This window comes from Petaurus breviceps, unplaced genomic scaffold, assembly GCF_028583685.1.
Source record: "Petaurus breviceps papuanus isolate PSGF00001 unplaced genomic scaffold, PetGlider_PUasm1.0 77, whole genome shotgun sequence".
NCBI classification, from domain to species: Eukaryota; Metazoa; Chordata; class Mammalia; order Diprotodontia; family Petauridae; genus Petaurus; species Petaurus breviceps.
In genome coordinates this window covers 4,625,947-4,644,995 of record NW_027186492.1, presented here as the reverse complement: position 1 = coordinate 4,644,995, position 19,049 = coordinate 4,625,947, and the positions used below count along the sequence as shown (strand labels likewise).

Here is a 19,049-nt window from a genome sequence, read left to right as displayed (position 1 = left end):
TCACAAGGGAGAATCTTAAGTATCAAAATCAAGCAAGCATCAGGATCAACATAGCCCTGGCCTCTGGTCAAAACCAGAACTCCCTAAAGCTGATGTGTACGTAACTGCACTTTAGGGAGCAGGTGAGCAGAACTGCTCCATCTCAGGAGAGGCCACCTACCTGATGTTTCTGTCTTGGCAGCCAATGGCTGTGTACTTCCAGCTGGGTTCCACATCCATGTCATACAGGGTTGTCTTTCGCACCACATGGTGAGTCCGTGTAAACTGCACCCCATCTCCAGACTGCAGGGGACACAGCAAGGGACAGGGCCCGGACTCAAACATTCCCTCCTTCAGAAACCCTCCACTCCCATCTCCCTACAGCACGTCCTAGGCAGACGGAGGCTCTCGGGGGCAGCTATCAGTGCCCATTCTCCATCTTGCCCCACTGAGGCTGGAGCCCCCAGGGTCCATTACCTTCTGTGCAGTACGGAAGTAGATGCTCTTGTCTGCTCCACAGCTGATCATGCGGACCTGCCCATCACTTGCTACAAAGGAGGAGGGTTAGCTGCCCTAGCTGTCTTTGCTTCAGGAATTCCCCTCCTTTGCTTCATTCCCCATGTAGAGTTGAGACCAGCTAATCAGACAGCTCACAATCTCGACAGCCTCAACACCATCGAATCTGTACCATGCCCCCCCCAAACGCAGCCTTGGTGGATGCCCCGCACTCTACCCAACTTACAGAAAGACCCTTACGATGCATCTTCAGCCCAGAAGGCCTTTCCTCCCTCGAATCTTACCCGCAAACTTGACTGAAGTGATGGAAGAAGAATGTTCGTCCAGTGTTTGCTGCAAACTATATTCTCGTCCAGCATCCAGCACGTGGATGAGACGGTCTCTGCTCGCTGACGCCAGCAATTTTAGTCCTGTGACCAGAGCCCAAAGGAGGAATTAATCAACCAGTAAATAGATACTCAGGGGATATAAAGTCCAGCAGTCTGGATCCAGCTGGCTTGTGAGAGGTGCACATATGTGGGATGGGGGGGAAGGGGAGAAGATGGCAGAAAGAACAGAACCCCAAAGCACTTCAGGGAGAACAGTCCCAGGGATGGGGAGCACTCAGAAACTCACTCTTCTTCCCATTCTGAAGCTGCCAGACCCCAAATTAGTAGTACAGGCCCGGACCAACTACACAGGGCCACCCTCATTCACCTGTGTCTGGCTTGGAATATTCCAGGCACAGAATCTCTGAATCATGGGCCTCGACCCGTAGCATCTCACTCAGGGACTGCAACTCGTGTACCCTGCAAGGATGAGAGTCGAAATGCTTTACTGCCACAGAATTTACGTGGGAAAGGAAGTCCCTTACTCATCGGCACACTCCCTTCCCCCAGTCTTTCAGGCCGGAGTTCTTCAAATCTGTTACTCACCATGGAACCAGCTCCCTCAGGCTAGATTGTGACAGTGAGGACAGTGTTCGCATCTCATGATGAGACTTACCTAAGTGTGCCGACCCGGTCCCCTGATGCCAGGTGCTGTCCATTGGGACTGATGCAAACAGAACGGATTCCCACACGGGTATCTACCAATGACCCATCGGTTTTGTCTCCACCTCCTGGAAGCTCTGTGTCCAGCAGGGCCTGGGTGTTCCCATCCACATAGATTATCTTGATCAAGTCCTAGTTGGGAGTAAAAACTGAGTGAGGTAGCCATGATGCCCTCAAACCAAGTACAACACAGCTGGCCAAAGGAAAGGGAGGATTCATAGAGCATATGGTTATGGGGATGGGACACATGGATTATGAGGAACAGGTTCCTGGGCATAAGAAAGGAAAGCGGGGCGGGGGGGAGGAGGGGGATGAGTAACCCCCAATTTGAGGCAGGATCCTGAGAATCCTGGTTCTCACATTGCTGAGGATGTTGCGGTGTAGTGCAGAACCATGGACGCCAGAGCTCTCAGTGTTCCACAGGCGGATTGTATTGTCTGAAGAGCAGGTGATGAAGGAGCTGGGGGGCAGGCAAGCCTGGTTACTGTCCTTTACCTCAGGGTATACCTAGGAGTGGAGGGAGAAGAGACAAGACCTAGGGGTACAATTCCAACTCTGCCCAAGAACGGGTATACAAGGGGTACACAGGAAGGGGCCGGAGATATAAGAGTACTTGCACATTCAACCTCATCCACTGAAGTCTTTTCCTAGTCCACAACATGAGGCCTCTCTTAGAATACTAGGAAGTAGCATGAAGAGAGTGCCATCACATGTACACCCCAGGGGACATAAATGTCCATAGGCTGCCTTTGTCTCAAAAAAAACAGAACCTCCCTCATACTACATACCTCCACACTCCAGACGCAAGAAGAATGGTAAAGGGCTGAGTACACTTTGCCCACTTTCTTGGGGTCCCTTACATCCCATACATAGAGGCTATGGTCATTGTATACGCAGGACAGCCACTGATTAGTGGGATCAAAGGTCAGGGCAATGGTATCTGGATACTTGGCATCGGCTGTACCAGAGAATAGGCGACTGTGAAGGAAGAGAAAGGGCAACCTGGTAAGGAGGAAGCAGATGCCATGAGGGATAAAAGGAATAAAGAAATGGGTGGCCCAGGAAAACAGGAACAGGATGTGGGGATCCTTGGTGCACTCCCAGAGGCCTGCAACTGAAAAGGCCAAAAAAGCTGATACTCTCCTCACTTACTATAAATTAACAGAAGATGAGAGAAGAGGGGAGAGGAAGAAAAGAGGCAAAAAGAAGAGTCAAAAGGGCACACACAACTTACCTGGCCTCTGTGATGCTGGCGATGTCAGTGCCCAGGGCATGGGGTCTGGGCAGTGTACTGAGGAAGTGAAGATTTGAGGGGTTGAAGAGACGCACGGTGCCATCGGCACAGCCACAGAAGATGTAGTCTGGGCTCACTGAGATGCAGTGGGCCACTGTGGTCTAGGGAGAATAGGTACTTAATAGTTTTCATGCAGAAAGGCAAAATGAATAAAGTTCCCCTAACACCCTCCCCCCCCACACTCAGGGATAGGTGTCTACCATATCTGTTCACTCCTAAAGAACTGCTCCCACCATTCCCTCTTCCCTTTGCTTCCATCAACCAGTCACTTGCCTACATGAGAAAAAGGTAAAACCAAGGCAAGGGAAGAAGCCGGTATGGTTGCTGCTTCCCAGAGGCCCTCTGGCTGCCTTCCAGCAGCTGACAGAGCAGCAATGACTAGAGAGGACAGGAAGAGTAGAAGGCACTTCCTACAGGGCTATCCAGAAAGCCCAGGACACATAGGGAACACTCAGCAAGCACCAGGAGTGGTTCTAGATAGAGTAGCAGGGGAGCAGGGAAGGTGACAAGGAAGATGAAGCAGGAGGGGCTAGGCAGATTCAAAAGAGTTACAGAAAAAGGGAGACAGAAAAGGAAAGTCTAGGCAGCACTTACTGTGAAGCTGTCTGTATTCTGAGTGGAAGAAGGGAAAAGCAGGAGGAGAGAGCAGAAAGGAAGCAGTTACACAGCTAGTCAAGCCAGGCTCCATCTCCCTGGGTCTTGCTTCCTCATGAAGAATCCCATCCCACACAAGACCTCTTTCCCTTTCTTGCTGGTTGACAATGGGGTCATAATTTTCAGGGGCTCTAGGCACTAGATTTCCCCATGAGCCAACCTGCAGTCCCTCCTGGGACCCGTCAGTGGTCAGACCCACACTTACCCGAAGTTCCACCCATTTGTCCAACAGCCTTCGATCACTAAATTCACACAGCAATCCAGAAGAGGTGATACAGAAAGTGCTGTCTGCTTTCTTTCCTCGGCCACATGCCACATCAGTGAAAAGATTGTTCCGAAGCTCCCCCAGTAGCCCTGAGCGGCCCAGCAAGGGCACTGTGGTATTTACCTATGGGAACATATTGCTAATGCTCAACCATCCTAGTCACAAAGGAGTGGGTGAACAGGCTTCGGGCAGGGAGGGAAGATACAAGTCACAGATATCTAAGAATCCTTGGCCTAAGTTATGGCTAAGTCTGGGATAGGGGCTTTCCCAGTAGATGTATGGAAGAACACAGAGGGCAAGGGCTTGTAGAGGCTGGAATTAGTGGTAACCTCTAACATGGCAGCCACTTTCAACATCACCCTCACCTTGGAAGTCTTGCTGTCATCCAGGTACCAGAATTTGATGTGCCGGTTGCCAGCAGTGACAAAGTAGCTGCAGTCCTCAGAAAAGGACACAGCCATCACTCGACTTGAAACCTTATTGGAAGCTACCACAATGTTTTTCTGGGGAGATAGCCAAAGCAATAATTAGGAAACTACTCTTTAACGCCTAGAGTAGGGCCTGTGGAAGGTGGAGATTCTGAGCCTAGAGGAAGACTGGTCGGGATGAGGATCCCTGATCAATAGAGAAAAACATTTCCCTCTGGGTAAGGCTCAGGCCAATTCCTTCCCACAGGGATCTCTAGACAATACCCTGATAACTCCTTCCACCTCCACAGCTGGCTGTATTACCCCTCCTTTCTGTAGTCCACATCACTTCTAAAAATGTGACTAAGAACAGCAGCATGGGGACAAAAACAGACCAGCCGACATAATCACCTCCCATCCTTCCCCAGCCTGCCTCCTGGGCTGCCCTCAGTTGCCCACTTACCTTCCAGGACCAGACATTGACAATCATGTCATGCTGATAGCCCACGGAGACAATGTACTTGGCGCTGGGGGAAAAGGCCACACAGGCCACACCATACTTGTGCTCCTGCAGCTCTGCAACCTGGTTACGCTCGGCCACATCCCACACTCGCACAGCAGGCATGTGCCCACTCTAAGGGAAGCATTGAGGGAGCTGGAGATGAGGAATATGGACACTTGCCCACAGCAGCCCCCACATCACATTCTACCTTGCATGAGTTCCTTTGTGTACCTGGTTTATCTCCCCTAGACTAGAAGTCTCAAGAGTTTCCTTATACTCATGAAGCTTACTTACTTTTTATTTTCCTATACTCATCAGATTTAGCAAATAATAATAATGATGAAAAAATAACAATAGGTAATATTTATATAGCACTAGAATAAGAATTCAATAAATGTTTATTGAATGAATAGTAGAGTAAGTGACAATGACAATGCAGGGAGCGCCTGACTTCTTGACTCCTTTGGTGATGGGTATGGAGACAGGGCAGACAATAGGGGATGCACACAATACTCTTCTACAATTCAAGTCCCTGGCTCACCATTGCTTCCTTCCAGCTACAGCCCAAAAGGAGAAGTAGTCTGTCTGGACCCAGCAGGGGGCCCTAGAGGGCAAGATACAGTATCCATGGACAGCCACTAAAGCGAACTAAAAGGGAACTCCAATGGCCAGGAGGGCTAAACATCATAAGGGCCCAAGACTAGCTCTTGGGGAGGGCCAAAGATGCCTTGTCTGGTCTAGTGTTACCAGTTCCCTCCCTGTCACTCACCTCTCCAGTGACCAGGTACTTGCCATCTGGGGAGAAGGCAAGAGCAGTGATGGTTTTCCTACAAAAGAAAGAAGTAAATCTGAAAGCCAGGACAGGTACAACTGATTATCTGGGTGTCCAGACAATCTGGCTAGGCTACAGCAACAAAGGAGACCCCATGACAGAAATGCAGGTTTCCTTACCGATAAAAGGAGAGATCCCAATACCCATTACCCCAAAGGAAAAGGTCATTGAGGCTGTCATGAAGTCAAGATACAGAGGGCAGATCTCTCTACTAAGCCTACCCAGATAAGGACAGATGAGACCAGCCTAATCCCAGGGCCCACATGGAGGGGGTAAAGCCACATGTAAGACTCTTCCTGAATTCCCTGGAGCTCAGGGCTGACTTACCTAGAACTGTTGAGGATGTGGTGCTGTTTGTGCTTCCGGGGATTAAATAAAACCACTACACATCTGAAAGAGATAGTACAAGAATGTTCAGCAAGATTTCCATAGCTGACTTCATACTATAATTTTTCAAAACTCATTTTCCCCTTCTCAATCTATCAAAATATGCCCCCCAAAACATTTATCTTAACTACATAGAGTTCGGATTATATCATCTGTCTACCAAAAAAATCATTTATTGCCTCATGAACCTAGGCCTTCTAGTAGGAAGCTGGACTGGCTGGAAGATTCAGGGAACCTCAGAGAGCAATCCTGAACTAGTGTACCAGAAAGAGGAAGGCGTGTGGGACACAAGCTCAAAGTCACCGTCTATATTCCCCACAAGCGTTTTCTTGAGTTTGGGCCTGGAGAGTAAACTAGTTCTGTTTCTGTCCTATGATGTGTTCCTCATACTTTCCCTCAAGTGCCTTTAAATAAGAATATGTCCCTCTAGTGGTGTGCCCTTACTGCCTCCCCCTGAGAGGAAAGGGCTTCTCTGGAGCCCCTACCACTAGCCTGCTACTAAGCATCAGGCCTGCTCCTAACTCTGCCCAGGTGCCAGGGACTTCCCCTGAGCAATGGCTGGAAAAGTCCCTAGTAAGAAAGAGAAAAGTGCACCTGTCAGAGGGAAAACTGCACACAAATTGTCTCTCCATTGGCCTATTGCATTAGGCCTTCTCCCGGCCTCCAGCCCTTCCCCACTTAAATCCACTCAGCTACCAATGAAACAGCACGTGCCACTTCACTACTCAACAAATTCCAGAGGCTCCCCATTATCTCCAGTAACAAATATAAAGAACTACTGTTTAGTATTAAAGCTCTCTGTAACCTGGCCCCTTTCCAGTCTTCTTATACTTTCCTTCCCTCCATGTGCTCTGCAAGCCAGCTAGGCCTTCGCACTGGCTCCCCAACCCCCAACAGTTCTTCTCCTCACCTCTGCCTCTTAGTGTCTCTGGCTTCTTTCAAGAATCAGCTCAAACTCTTTCTTCTGGATGCCCAGAATCTCCCAGATTCTAGTGCCTTTTCCTATGAGATTACCTACATTGTCTATATCTTAGGTCTACCTAGTCACCTATGTGTTGTCACTCTCTATTAGAATGTGAGATCCTTGAAAGCAGGGACTGTGTTTGTTTTTCTCTGCATCTCCAGCACAGTGCTTGCCACAGAGGAAGAGCTTAATAAATGCTTGCTGATTCACCGATTGATATATACTAGAGGCAAAGATTGGCCCGCAGATGGCCGTCCACCCAGATGCTTGGGCCCACACATTTATCAAACAGATGTAGGCATGTGTTCACCCTACATATCTAGAAAGGGGACGGGTAGCCCACATGTTCGCCTCCTGCTCAGGGAATGATTATCACTTGCCTGTTTCTCGATATGCCTCTGCTTTTGTAGTGGTTGTAGTTCCTACAACATAAGAAGCACCGTCGCCATGTGGCCCGAGGTAACCCCAGACAAAGATTTAGACTATTTCTAGGGGTCAAGAATAGGACTAGACATCCCTAATAGTGGGAGAAAGATTTTCTCTAGCCATAAACATAATTTCCATGGCCAAGCATTAAAACTTAATGGAACTTGGTCTAGAGAAATATTCTAGAGTCCCAGGGAATGGGGCAGTAAGGCAGGAACTTCTCCCTAGGCAATCAGGGAGTTAAGCACTGAAAGTTTCTCTGACTTCCTGCTGGGTACTAAGACCATTATGCCTTCTTCCTCCTTTTGTCATCTAATTTGTAGCTGCAGGGTCCCCAGAACTAGCTGACAAAAAAGAACACAAAGCCTGCGGCACCAGGAATCATGGAGAAAAACAGTGGGAACACCTCCTAAGACCTAACCTTCATTAATTAGGAAATTCATTAATTAGGGAAGCCAACAGGAAACCATAATAGTTAAAAAAAAATTAACATCACTACTGTTTGATGTAGACCTAAGCAGATAAAAAGTTCCTATCCAACACTATTTACTGTTTAACACCTTTTTTTAAAGAGATGCTTCTAATCTGGAGACCAAATTAAGCACCCTGGATCCAATCTGAAGGATAACTGAAGACATTTACTTCTAAAAGGTAACTTTCTCTGGCTAGGGGTGCTGAGATTTGTGGTCTGCAAGGAGGAGGGAAGAAGGGAGAACAAATATATATTAAGCTACTATGCTTTACACATATGGATTTTCCCAGAGTAATCACATTGATTAGCAATGACTTAAAAATCCTTAGTCACATCACCACTCTCCCCTTGTCTCTTCCTTCCTCATCCCTGTTTGTCTCTTCTTGTTCCTCTATTCTCATCCCTTTTCTTTATGTCTTCCTTCCCTTTCAGTCACTATCTTTCATCTCAGACTTGTTCCCCTATCTGTTACACCATTGAGAAAGATCGTTCAGAAGATGAGACTAAAGAATTTGGAATACTTGGGTGGGCCACCACATACACATTTTGTATAGGGTGTCATTCTGCCCAACGTTATTCCAGGTTGAAAGAGTCTAAGAAAGCAGTTCCTGGCACCCTTACTACCTACCAGGTTTGTTCCCCCCCCCCCCCCTCCAGCCCACCCTCATAGCTTGGCATGATTACTATCACCAGGGTAACAAAAAATAAACAATACTATGAAGAACCTACAATAAGTCAGTACAACTAGGTGGATACGGAAACCTTCTTTTTCCTCTCACTTCTCTCACAGACAGTTTATGGAACTGGGAACTATGAAAGCTCCAGAGCAGATGCCCTTAGCTTTGTGACCTCAGCCTTTAGTACATCTGCAAAGTTATATCTTTTCCTTCCTCAGAATGTATCTAGTGGAGAAGGAAGAACTGAAGTGCCCTGGGGTTACTGCTGGACAAAAAGGAGAGGTTAGAAAGTAACATGGAGAAATCCCCTATATTCTCCTTCAGGAAAATGGCAGCAGGGGAAAATATAGAGGGGAGCTGGCTGGCGTCTCTTCCTCTGAAACAAAACTAACAACTCTTGCCATGTTAAGGTCAAAAGTTTCAGAAGATGGAAAGAAAATGGGAGGAATATACAGATTTTTTTTCTCTTTTAATTACCAGTTTTTCCTAGTAAAGCTATTCTAGGGAGACACTGTTCAAGGAACATGGTCAATTGGTCATACTTAGAATTATTCAATCCAACAAGCATGTATTAAATATTTAACATGTTCCCAGCACTATTTCAAACAATGGGTGTACAAAGAAAAAAATGAAAACAATCCCTGCTCTCAAGAAGCTTACATTTTTATGTGGCCCAAGTAAGCCAATGATAAAAACAAGGCTCACATACACCAAAATATTTATAGCACCATTTTTATAGTGGCAAAGAACTGGAAACAAAATAGATAACTGGTCACTGAGAAATAGCTAAACAAATGATATATTAATTCAATGGAATAATACTGCACTGTGGGAAACTATGAATTTGAAGAATACAGAGAAATATAGGAAGACTTAGATGAACTGATACAAAGTAAAGTCAGCAGAACCAGTAAAACATACAAAAACACAAAGGAAGATATGAGAATGCACTTCCCTCACTACTTTGCTGAGGTAAGAAACTATGAATGTTCTCCTGGGGACAATAACCTAAGGCCCTGCTCCACATAGGTTAGACTAGTTTTTCTTTAAAAGGGATTGAAACCATCTTCAAGATTTAAACGGCTCAAGGGGACTAGGGCTCAAGCTATTCAAGTAGCTTCCTGATCGACTAAATACAAAAAGAGCCAAAGATACAAGGGTCCCTGGCTCCTTGCTCATTTTTCTGAACACACACAAATAGTATGATCAAACCAGCACAGGAAGGGTACACTCAACTGTGTCTTCTGAATATACTTTCCATGCCCATGCTCTGAATGTCCTTCCTATTGGAGACAAGAGCCTTTTGCTGTTAGATTGATAAGTTTCTCATTTTGTTCCAGCATCTAACCTGAGGTATCCAACTTGCCTACATACAACTAGACCTGGTGGCCTGGTCAGTTTATTACAGGCTGAAAGACTTCACATAATGCTGGACTTGGTTGATGAATTGGTTAGTTTTGCTAAACCATTTAAAAGTGATTTTCCCCCTTTTCATTCTTTGTAAGAATGTAAGGGGAGGGAGGGGGAAGGAAAACAGATAATACTAGGAAATCAAGGTGATGCAAAAAAAAGCTATTAATACAATATTTTATAACATTCCATTTCACTAGAGGAAGGGGGAACAAGTTGTATACAGATAAATAATTCAAAATATATACAGAGAAAACAAAGTAATCTGCTGGGAAACACTAACAATTGCAGGTTATAAGGATTATATTTTTATATATTTTAATATATAAATTTTAAAAGTAGCATTTAAAGTGAACCTTGAATGGAAGCAGGGATTCCAAGAAGGGACAGTGAGGAGAGAGCATATGGAGGATAGACTGAGCTGTGCAGCCTGCAGAGGGAGAAATGGAATATCATATAAATAAAGTAAACAGGAAGTAGATCAAGGATGACTTCCTGGAAGAAATGGACTTAGAAGAAGAAAGTGACTTGGGGATATAAGGAGTAGAAGACAAATAAAGATCACAAACATGACAGTTATTTGAAAAGCTGGAAAAAAAAACTGTAAGTTTAGGGAGAATGAACACAGGCTTAAATATTAGGAAATGATATAACAAATATTTGTGCTAGAACTGTATTAATCCTGAAGTAAACAAAAAGTTTAACACAATGGAAGATATAACACAAGGTCCCTTCCTTCAATGGCTTCTAATCTAACAATACCAAAATAGTGGATCATGTTCTTACAATCCACTTACAGTACAGGTTTGCTTTAAAACAAAAAGAGAAGAAACCCCTGAAGAGTGGTCAGCCTTCACATAAAAGTCACAGAACAAAAAATAAACAAACAAAACAAAAACCATTCCCCCAAGCTTACCTGCATCACGACTAGGTTAAAAAATATATTTTTTAAATTTGTGGGCTTCTCTTAATTCCCACCAGGGATTTCATTCAGATCCAAGAACACTGAACAATCTGCCTAGTATAAAGAAAGGCTCCCTAGACTCTCATGAAGCACTTCAAAGACCAGACCAGTTGACTCCTTCAAAAGCAACTATCTATCCAGTTTTTCCAGAAAATTCTCCCTTCTCCTCCACCTCCTATGTGCCTCTGTAATGCCAAGCAAAGACAACTTCCCAAGGTCCAAAATACCTGCATAGCCACTCTCCATTTTATTCAATAACAAATTAAGAACAGGGAAAATCAAAATACAGCATAATTCAAAATACAGAATTCAAGTGTAATTCAATAATTTTCCAAGTACTACTCCATCCCTGTAAAGTATATTCACTTAGTCCATCACAAAGACCCTCTTCTCAAATGGAGATTAGTTTCCAATAATAAACAAAGTACATTCATTTGATCAGTCACAGAGCACAAAAAAGTCAAAAGTTTCCCACCCCTGGATCACAACTGAATTATGATTATCATCAGTTAATGCCAAGCACCTTCTCAAAAGGGGCAGTAAAGAGCACAAAGGCCATCTACCCCAGAGTTACAACAAGCTTAAGATATCACCATAGCATTTAATACCCAAAGAGAGGTCTTTCCTTCATCTTGACCCAAGGCAAGTTCTCAGCAATCTCTGTTCCTAGGAAGACAAAGCTTAGCAAGGCTACAAGATACACAGCCAGTGTCTTCATTAATTCATTCTCTGATTGCAGAACAGTCCTAGGACCCCTGAACGCATCAGCAAGACCCTCTTCCAGGATTTCTGTAAACATACAACAAGAAAATCCTTCTTCAGGGCTTCTGAACCAACAGCTAGGTTCCAGAACCTCTGCAACAACAGCACTGGCCTTCACCAGTGGACGAATCTAGCAAAACAACATCAAAACAGACAAAAGTACCAGCATCACAGCCGTGTCTCCTCAGTCCTTGGCAGCTCTGGGTGGCAGCTCTCAAAAGTCCTGGGCAGCTTGAACTGGCCCTCAGCAATCCTTTCTCTCTCTCTACCTCCACAATGCTGCTTCCAAAAATTCTTCTACCTCTCTTCCTCTGCTTGTGCCTCTCCAAATTCATGGAACCAGCTCCTCCCAGTTCAGCCCTCTCTTTTTACTTCAACAAGTCCCTCCCACAAGTGGGATTCACAAGCTCTGGGTTTTAACACTCAACCCAAAAACCAAGCCAATACAGGGGGATCTTTAAATTCCATTACTATTTCAGCCTCCAAAAGGTGGGGAAGACCCCTGGGGCTTATCACATGCACAGATCATTCCTCTAACTTCCCCAATGAGCTAATACTCAATAAAGAGCTACAAAAATGAGAACTGTACTAGTTAGATGCCTCTCTCCCACTGTTTTAAGCCTTTAGTTGCAGACAAGGACAAAAGTCTCACATGTTCTTGATTGAGTCACATGAATATAAATACATAATGGCAACACTATTTAAAATAATTTGCAGATTTAGCACCACATCAAACAGCCAAATCGCAGCTACTACAAAGAATAACACTTTTAGTAGTAGTAAAGAGCTGGAAACAAAGTGATGCATTAAGATGGCTGAAGGAACTGACACAAGAATGTAAAGGAATATTACTGCCTTGTAAAAAAAAATGATACTATGAAGAGTAGTTACAGTAACTAGTGAAAATAACAATATTCAGCTGGAGGAGCAGCAGGCTGTCAAAGAAAATAACTTGGGGCAGCTAGGTGGCGCAGTGAATAGAGCACTGTGTGACCTTGGGCAAGTCACTTAACCCAATTGCTTTGCCTTCCCCCCTTAAAAAAAAAACCCACCTTAAAAGTAGGAATGAATGGTGCCTAGTATTACCAAATTTCTAACTATTTCATAAAACAATAATCATCAAAACTATTTGGTACTGGTTAAAAAACAAAAAAGTTGAACACTTTAATAGATTGCTTACTTAAGCAAGATCCAGAAGCAATCAAACATACTAGCTTGGTGTTTGATAAACCTAAGGACATTAACTATTGAGCTGACTCCATATCTGACAAGAACTGTTGGGAAAGCTAGAAAGCAGTTTGGGGAATATTAGGTTTAGGCTAACATCTTATGCCACATACAACAATAAACCACATATAGGTACATGACATAAATATCAAAGTTCACATCAGGAACAAAACAAGAGAATAGAAGGATGGACTTTGAACAACAATAGAAAAGGGGAGAATTCTTAGCTAAACATGGGAGAAAGATAAGTGAAGATAAAATTGAGCATTTAACTGTGGAAAACTGAAAAGCTATACAAACAATATCAATGTAGCTAGAATTAGAAGAGAAACTGTTAACTGTGGAAAAAATCCTTTGCAGCAAATTTCTCTCATAAAGATCTCATATCCAAGATCATGGAATTGATACAAATATGTAAGAATAAGAATCATTTCCCAATAGGTAGTGTGGATTAAAATAACTCTAGTTTTATTTCACATTCATTAGACTGGCAAAGAAGGAAAAAAAATCCAAAATTATAAATGCTGGAGGGGCTGTGAAAAGGCAAGTCCACCAATTCCTTGTTTGAGGAATTGTGAACTGAACCATTCTGGGAAACAATCTGGAATTATACAAAGAAAGCAATTAAACTTTGCCTTGATCCAACAATAACACTACTAGGAATATACCCTAAAGAAATCAAAGACAGAGAAAGAGGTCCTTGTACATGATACAAAAAACATACAAAGGTAAACACTTTTTGTAGTAGTAAAGAGCTGGAAACAAAGCAGGTGCATTAAAATGGCTAAAGGACTTGGTACAAGAATGTAAAGGTATTATTACTACATTGTAAAAAAAAATGATGTGGGGCGGCCAGGTAGCACAGAGAGTAAGAGCACTGGCCCTAGAGTCGGGATGACCTGGGATCAAATCCGGATTCTGATACTTAGCACCACACCCAGAAATAACTGGCTGTGTAACCTCGAGCAAGTTACTTAAACCCCGATTGCTTTAAAAAAAAAAATGTTATGAAGGCTTTAGAGAAATTTGAGAAGACTTGCAAGAATGAAGTAAGCAAAGCAAGGAGATGAATTTTTTTCCCAGTTGCCAAACTGTCAAGTGATCTTTATTTGACAGAAATTCTCATTTGTTAGATTTCAAACTTGGAACATTACTGAAGAAAAATTTCACATTTTTATGATTAGTTCTTTACCCTGATAGCTACAAGATCAATAGTAGAAACCAGAGCCCACACCTCCCACCCCCCTAAATTCCTCCAAGCAAATATAAAAAATGTGACAGACCAAATCGTGACAGAGAAATCCAGAAAAGTTACAGTGACTCATTTGTCCAACCCAGGTCAGCATAGGATGTCAGAGAGCGGCAGGTCTGTAGACACCGGGATCAGAATCACAAGAGTACATGTGAAGCACTCCAGTGTCCAGAGAGAGGCTGTGAACTGCCGGCAAAAAAAGGTCCCAAATCCATATTAGGGGAAATGCAGGGTGCAAGAAATGCAGAAACAGATACTAACCAGCAACTCTGTTGTCCACTATCCAAGTTCTGGGTAACAGACCCACCCAGGGAGGACTGAAGAACAGATTGGCCTTCAGGGGTGGTGTTTCCAGGGTATAGGGTGGTTGCAGTATAAGAATGCAAGAGCAAGTTCAGACTTGAGCAGCAGCAGTATGGTTCAGACCCCAGGAGCAGAGAAGGGTCTCTCTTTCAGCCTCCAGCCCAGTCTGAAGCCTGAAGAGGAATAAACAAAGCAGGAATCCCAGACTGATGGGGAGTCTAAAATCCTGTCACTGTGAATCAGCAGAACTTCCCAGCCAGCTTAGAAGGGCTAAGTCTAGCAGAGGTTTACTGTTATTCAGACCTAAATCCAGGTCAGGAATTTTCAGAGCTCAGAATGGGGCAGCAATCAGATTTTGTCCTAGATTAGATCACTCCAGAAGGACTAAAAGCTTGCAGGTCTCTGGCCTGTCCCTGAGATCCTGGAATAACACAACACTCAATATCCCAAGAAGGCAACAACAAGACCTGCCCAGACCTTCTCTGCAAAAGTGCACAGGGTCTCAATCAGGAAGGAGGCTAGAAGAGTGAGCAAACAAACAAACAAAAAAAGAATCCCTCCAAAGAGCTATTATGGCGACAGGGAAGCTAAAGACACAAATGCAGAAAAAGAGAAAAATTCCAAAACATATAGAAACAAAGCCCCAGAGAAAAACACAGATTGAGCACAAATTACCAGAAGATTCCTGGAAGAGAGTTGAAGCAAGAGATTAAAAAAAAAATGTTTCAAAAAATGAAATAAAAGTGCTTGATGGAAAAAACAGAAAAGAAATGAGAGCTATGGAAGAGAGAATTGCAAATGCAATTAACAACTTGGAATAAAAGGTACAAAACCTTGCCCAAGCTAGAAGTCTCTGAAAATTAAAATGGGCCAAATAGAAAACAATGATTTCATGAGAAAACAAGGAATTTAAAACAAAACAAAACCCAAAAAACTGAGAAAACAGAAAAAATGTAAGGCATCTTATAACAAAAACAACTGATCTGGGAAACAGATTGAGAAGAAAAATTTAGCAATTGTGGGATTATCTAAATGCCATAACTGACCAAAAGAAAAGAGTTTATACATCATAGTTCTAGAAATCTTAAAAGAAAACTGTCCAGAGGACAGAGCCCAGATGGTAGAGAAAAAGCAGCAACTCACCTGAGCTCTTCCCCAAACCCCTCAGAACACCTTTAAATAATGCCATAACACAAATCCTGGAGCAGCAGAATCCACAAAAGGACCTGAAATAATTTTCCAGCTAAAGATATCTTAGAAGGGCAGCAGGAAATATCTGCTGCACCTGGGTGAGAGTGGAGCATAGTCCAGCACAGGCCACACCAACACAGCCCCAGCACACCAGGAGCAAGCCTCAGGAGTCATTGAATCAAGACCAGCAGCAGCTGCTTGCATAGATCTTAGTAAGAGGTCAAACAATTGGTCAGAAGGAGATTATAGGAGTTGCTTTGCTAGTACTAAGGGTTTGCCCGTACTCAGATCCGCATTGCAGTCCTAGGCGGCAGTGCCAAGGTGAGGAGAAACACTAGCACACCAGACTTTGCGACTGCAGTAGAGCAAAGACCCTTGTCATGGTTGTTCCGGGGATGAAAAGAGTGCTTATGGTTGTTTGCAGAGCAGAACATGGGCCAGGAGAGTAGTAAACACACCTCTCCTTAGATCACACTATCTTGGAAGAACTGAAAACAGCTGCACAAAACCCCTGAAGCTTGGGATGGTGTTCCCTCCACCCTGGGAGCAGAGTCCTACTTAACAAAGAGCTAAAAGTCAAGAAATAGGTTGGGAAAATGAGCAAACAACAGAAAAAATAATGCCCACAGAAAGTTACTATGGTGACAAGGAAGAACAAAGCACATACTCATAAGAAGATAACAAAATCAAAGCTCCTACATCCAAAGCCTCCAAGAAAATTATGAATTGGTTTCAGGCCATGGAAGAGCTCAAAAAGGATTTTTAAAAAATCGAGTAAGAGAGAGAGGAAACATAGGGAAAAGAAATGAGAGTGATGCAAGAAAATTGTGAAAAATGAGTCAACAGCTTGATAAAGGAGACATTAAAAAAAATATGGAAGAAATTAACACCTTAAAAAATAGACTAAGCCAAATGGTAAAAGAGGTCCAAAAAGCCAATGAGGAGAAGAATGCCTTAAAAAGCAGAACTGGCCAAAGGAAAAAGAGGAACAAAAATTCACTGAAGAAAAAAAAAAACTCCTTAAAAACAGAATCAGTCAAATGGAAAAGGCAGAAAAGTTCACTGAAGAAAATAATTCCTTAAAAATTAGAATTGAGCAAATGGAAGCTAATGCCTTTGTGAGAAATCAAAAAACAATAAAACAAAACTAAAAGAATGAAAGACAGAAGACAATGTAAAATATCTCATTGAAAAAAACTGACATGGAAAATAGATCCAGGAGAAATAAAATTATTGAACTACTTGACAGCCATGATCAAAAAAAGAGCCAAGACATCAACTTTCAAAAAATTATCAAGGAAAACTGCTCTGATATTCTAGAATCAGAGGGTAAAATAGAAACTAAAAGAATTGACTGGTCCCCTCTTGAAAGAGATCACAAAATTAAAACTCCCAGGAATATTATAGCCAAATTCTAGAGCTCCCAGGTCAAGGAGAAAATACTGCAAGTAGCCAGAAAGAAACAATTCAAGTATCATGATGCCATAGTCAGGATAACACAAGTTTTAGCAGCTTCTACATTAAAGAATTGGAGGGCTATAAATCTGATATCCTGGAAGGCAAAGGAGCTAGGATCACAACCCAGAATCACTTACCAGGCAAAACTGAGTATAATCCTTTAGGGGGAAAAAATGGACATAAAAGACCAGAGCTGAATAGAAAATTTGACTTTCAAATACAAGAAGAGAAGCATAAAAAAGTAAACAGGAAAGGGAAATCACAAGTGACTTAATATGGTTAAACTGTTTATATTCCTACAAGGGAAAATGATACTTGTAACTCATAAGAACTTTATTATTAAGGCTGTTAGAAGGAATATATATATAGACAGAAGGCATAGGTGTGAAAAAAATAAAATTAAGGGGTAAGAGAGGAATGCACTGGGAGAAAGGAAAGGGTGAGGTAGAATGGAATAAATTATCTCACATAAAAGTGACAAAAAAAAGCTTTTACAATGGAGGGGAAGAGGGGGGAGATGAGGAATGAGTGAACCTTACTCTCATCAGAATTCGCTCAAAGAGAAAATAATATACACACTCAACATATAGAAGGTGAGGAGGTACAGAAATCTATCTTATCCTACAGGGAAGTAGGAGGGAGGAGGACAGAAGAAGGCGAAGAGGGGTGACCTAGAAGGGATGACAGACTGGGAGAGGGGGTAGTCAAAAGCAAAACACTTTTGAGGAAGGACAGGGTAAAAGGAGAGAGAGAATAGAATAAACAGGGTGGGGGGAATAGGATTGAGGGGAAATACAGTTAGCAATAGTAACTGTGAAAAAAATTTTTTGAATCAAGTTTCTCTGATAAAGGTCTCATTTCCCAAACAAAGAAAACTGAGTCAAATTTACAAAAATAAGTGCCATTCCCCAAGTGACAAATGATCAAAAAGATATGAAGTTTTCAGGTTTTCAAAGCTATCTATAGCCATAAGAAAAATGCTCTAAATCACTACTGACTGGAGAAATGCAAATTAAAATAATTCTGAGGTACTACCTCATACCTATTGGTTAATAGGACAGAAAAGAAAAATGACAAATGTTGGAGGGGATGTGGGAAAAAAGAGACATTAATGCATTGGTGGAGTTGTGAACTGATTTAACCATTCTGTAGAGCAATTTCGAACTATGTCCAAAAGGCTATAAAACCATGCATACCCTTTGATTCAACAATACCACTACTAGGTCTGTATCCCCAAAGAGATAAAAAATAAAAAGGAAAAGGATCTATGTGTGCAAAAATATTTACAGCAGCTCTTTTCTAGTGGAAAAGAATTTTATTGAGGGGATGCCTATCAATTGGGGACTGGCTGAACAAACTGTGGTATGTGATTATGATAGAATACTATTGTACTATAAGAAATGATAGGTAGGATGCTTTCAGAAAAACTTGGAAAGTCTTACATGAGCTGATGGAAAGTGAAATATACTGTGTACAAAATAATAGCAATGTTGTCAATGAGGAGCTATGAATGATTTAGCTATTTTCAGTAATACAATGATCCACAACAACTCTGAAGAATTTATAATGAAAAAAAACATATCCACCCCAGAGAAAAAAGTGATGGTGTCTGAATACAGATTGAAGCATACTTTTCAATTTTCTTTTTCTTTTTTTTGGTCTATGTTTTCTTTCACAACATGACTAATATAGAAATGTTTTGCATGACTACTTATGTATAATCCATATCAAACTGCCTGCCTTCTAAATGGGGAAAAATGGGGAGGGAGAGAATTTGGAACTCAAAGTTTAAAAACGAATGTTAAAAATTGTTTTTGCATGTAACTGGCAGAAAATAAAATACTAAATAAATTCAAAAAGAAAAAAAAGAAAACTGCCCAGATCGCTTAGAAACAAAGGGCAAAGTGGAAATAGAAAGAACACACTAGTCATATCCTGAAAGAAACCTCCAGATGAAAATCCCAGGACATCAGTCAAAATCCTGTGCTTCCAGGTCTAAGAAAAAATGCTGTAAAACAGACCAAAAAAAAGAATTCCGAGTATCAAGAAGCCATTATCAGAATCACATACAATTTA

The 19,049-nt window shown here is 42.4% G+C and overlaps 2 protein-coding genes across 5 annotated transcripts in view; both read right to left on the bottom strand.

Annotated features, from left to right (window-relative positions):
- Positions 1 to 19,049, bottom strand: part of JMJD7 (jumonji domain containing 7) — a 101,832-nt gene that overhangs the window by 29,983 nt on the left and 52,800 nt on the right. The window lies entirely within an intron of this gene.
- MAPKBP1 (mitogen-activated protein kinase binding protein 1) overlaps positions 1 to 19,049 on the bottom strand; it is an 84,525-nt gene that overhangs the window by 18,755 nt on the left and 46,721 nt on the right. For all 3 annotated transcript variants that reach the window (XM_069105806.1, XM_069105808.1, XM_069105807.1), the window contains exons 4-16: positions 5,808 to 5,870; positions 5,418 to 5,475; positions 4,610 to 4,780; positions 4,105 to 4,242; positions 3,680 to 3,862; positions 2,761 to 2,921; positions 2,315 to 2,504; positions 1,887 to 2,033; positions 1,480 to 1,658; positions 1,192 to 1,283; positions 780 to 905; positions 457 to 527; positions 161 to 282 (exon numbers count right to left, since the gene is read on the bottom strand). In XM_069105806.1, coding sequence (XP_068961907.1) covers positions 161 to 282; positions 457 to 527; positions 780 to 905; positions 1,192 to 1,283; positions 1,480 to 1,658; positions 1,887 to 2,033; positions 2,315 to 2,504; positions 2,761 to 2,921; positions 3,680 to 3,862; positions 4,105 to 4,242; positions 4,610 to 4,780; positions 5,418 to 5,475; positions 5,808 to 5,870 — 1,701 coding nt within the window. The remainder of the gene's footprint in view (positions 1 to 160; positions 283 to 456; positions 528 to 779; positions 906 to 1,191; positions 1,284 to 1,479; positions 1,659 to 1,886; positions 2,034 to 2,314; positions 2,505 to 2,760; positions 2,922 to 3,679; positions 3,863 to 4,104; positions 4,243 to 4,609; positions 4,781 to 5,417; positions 5,476 to 5,807; positions 5,871 to 19,049) is intronic.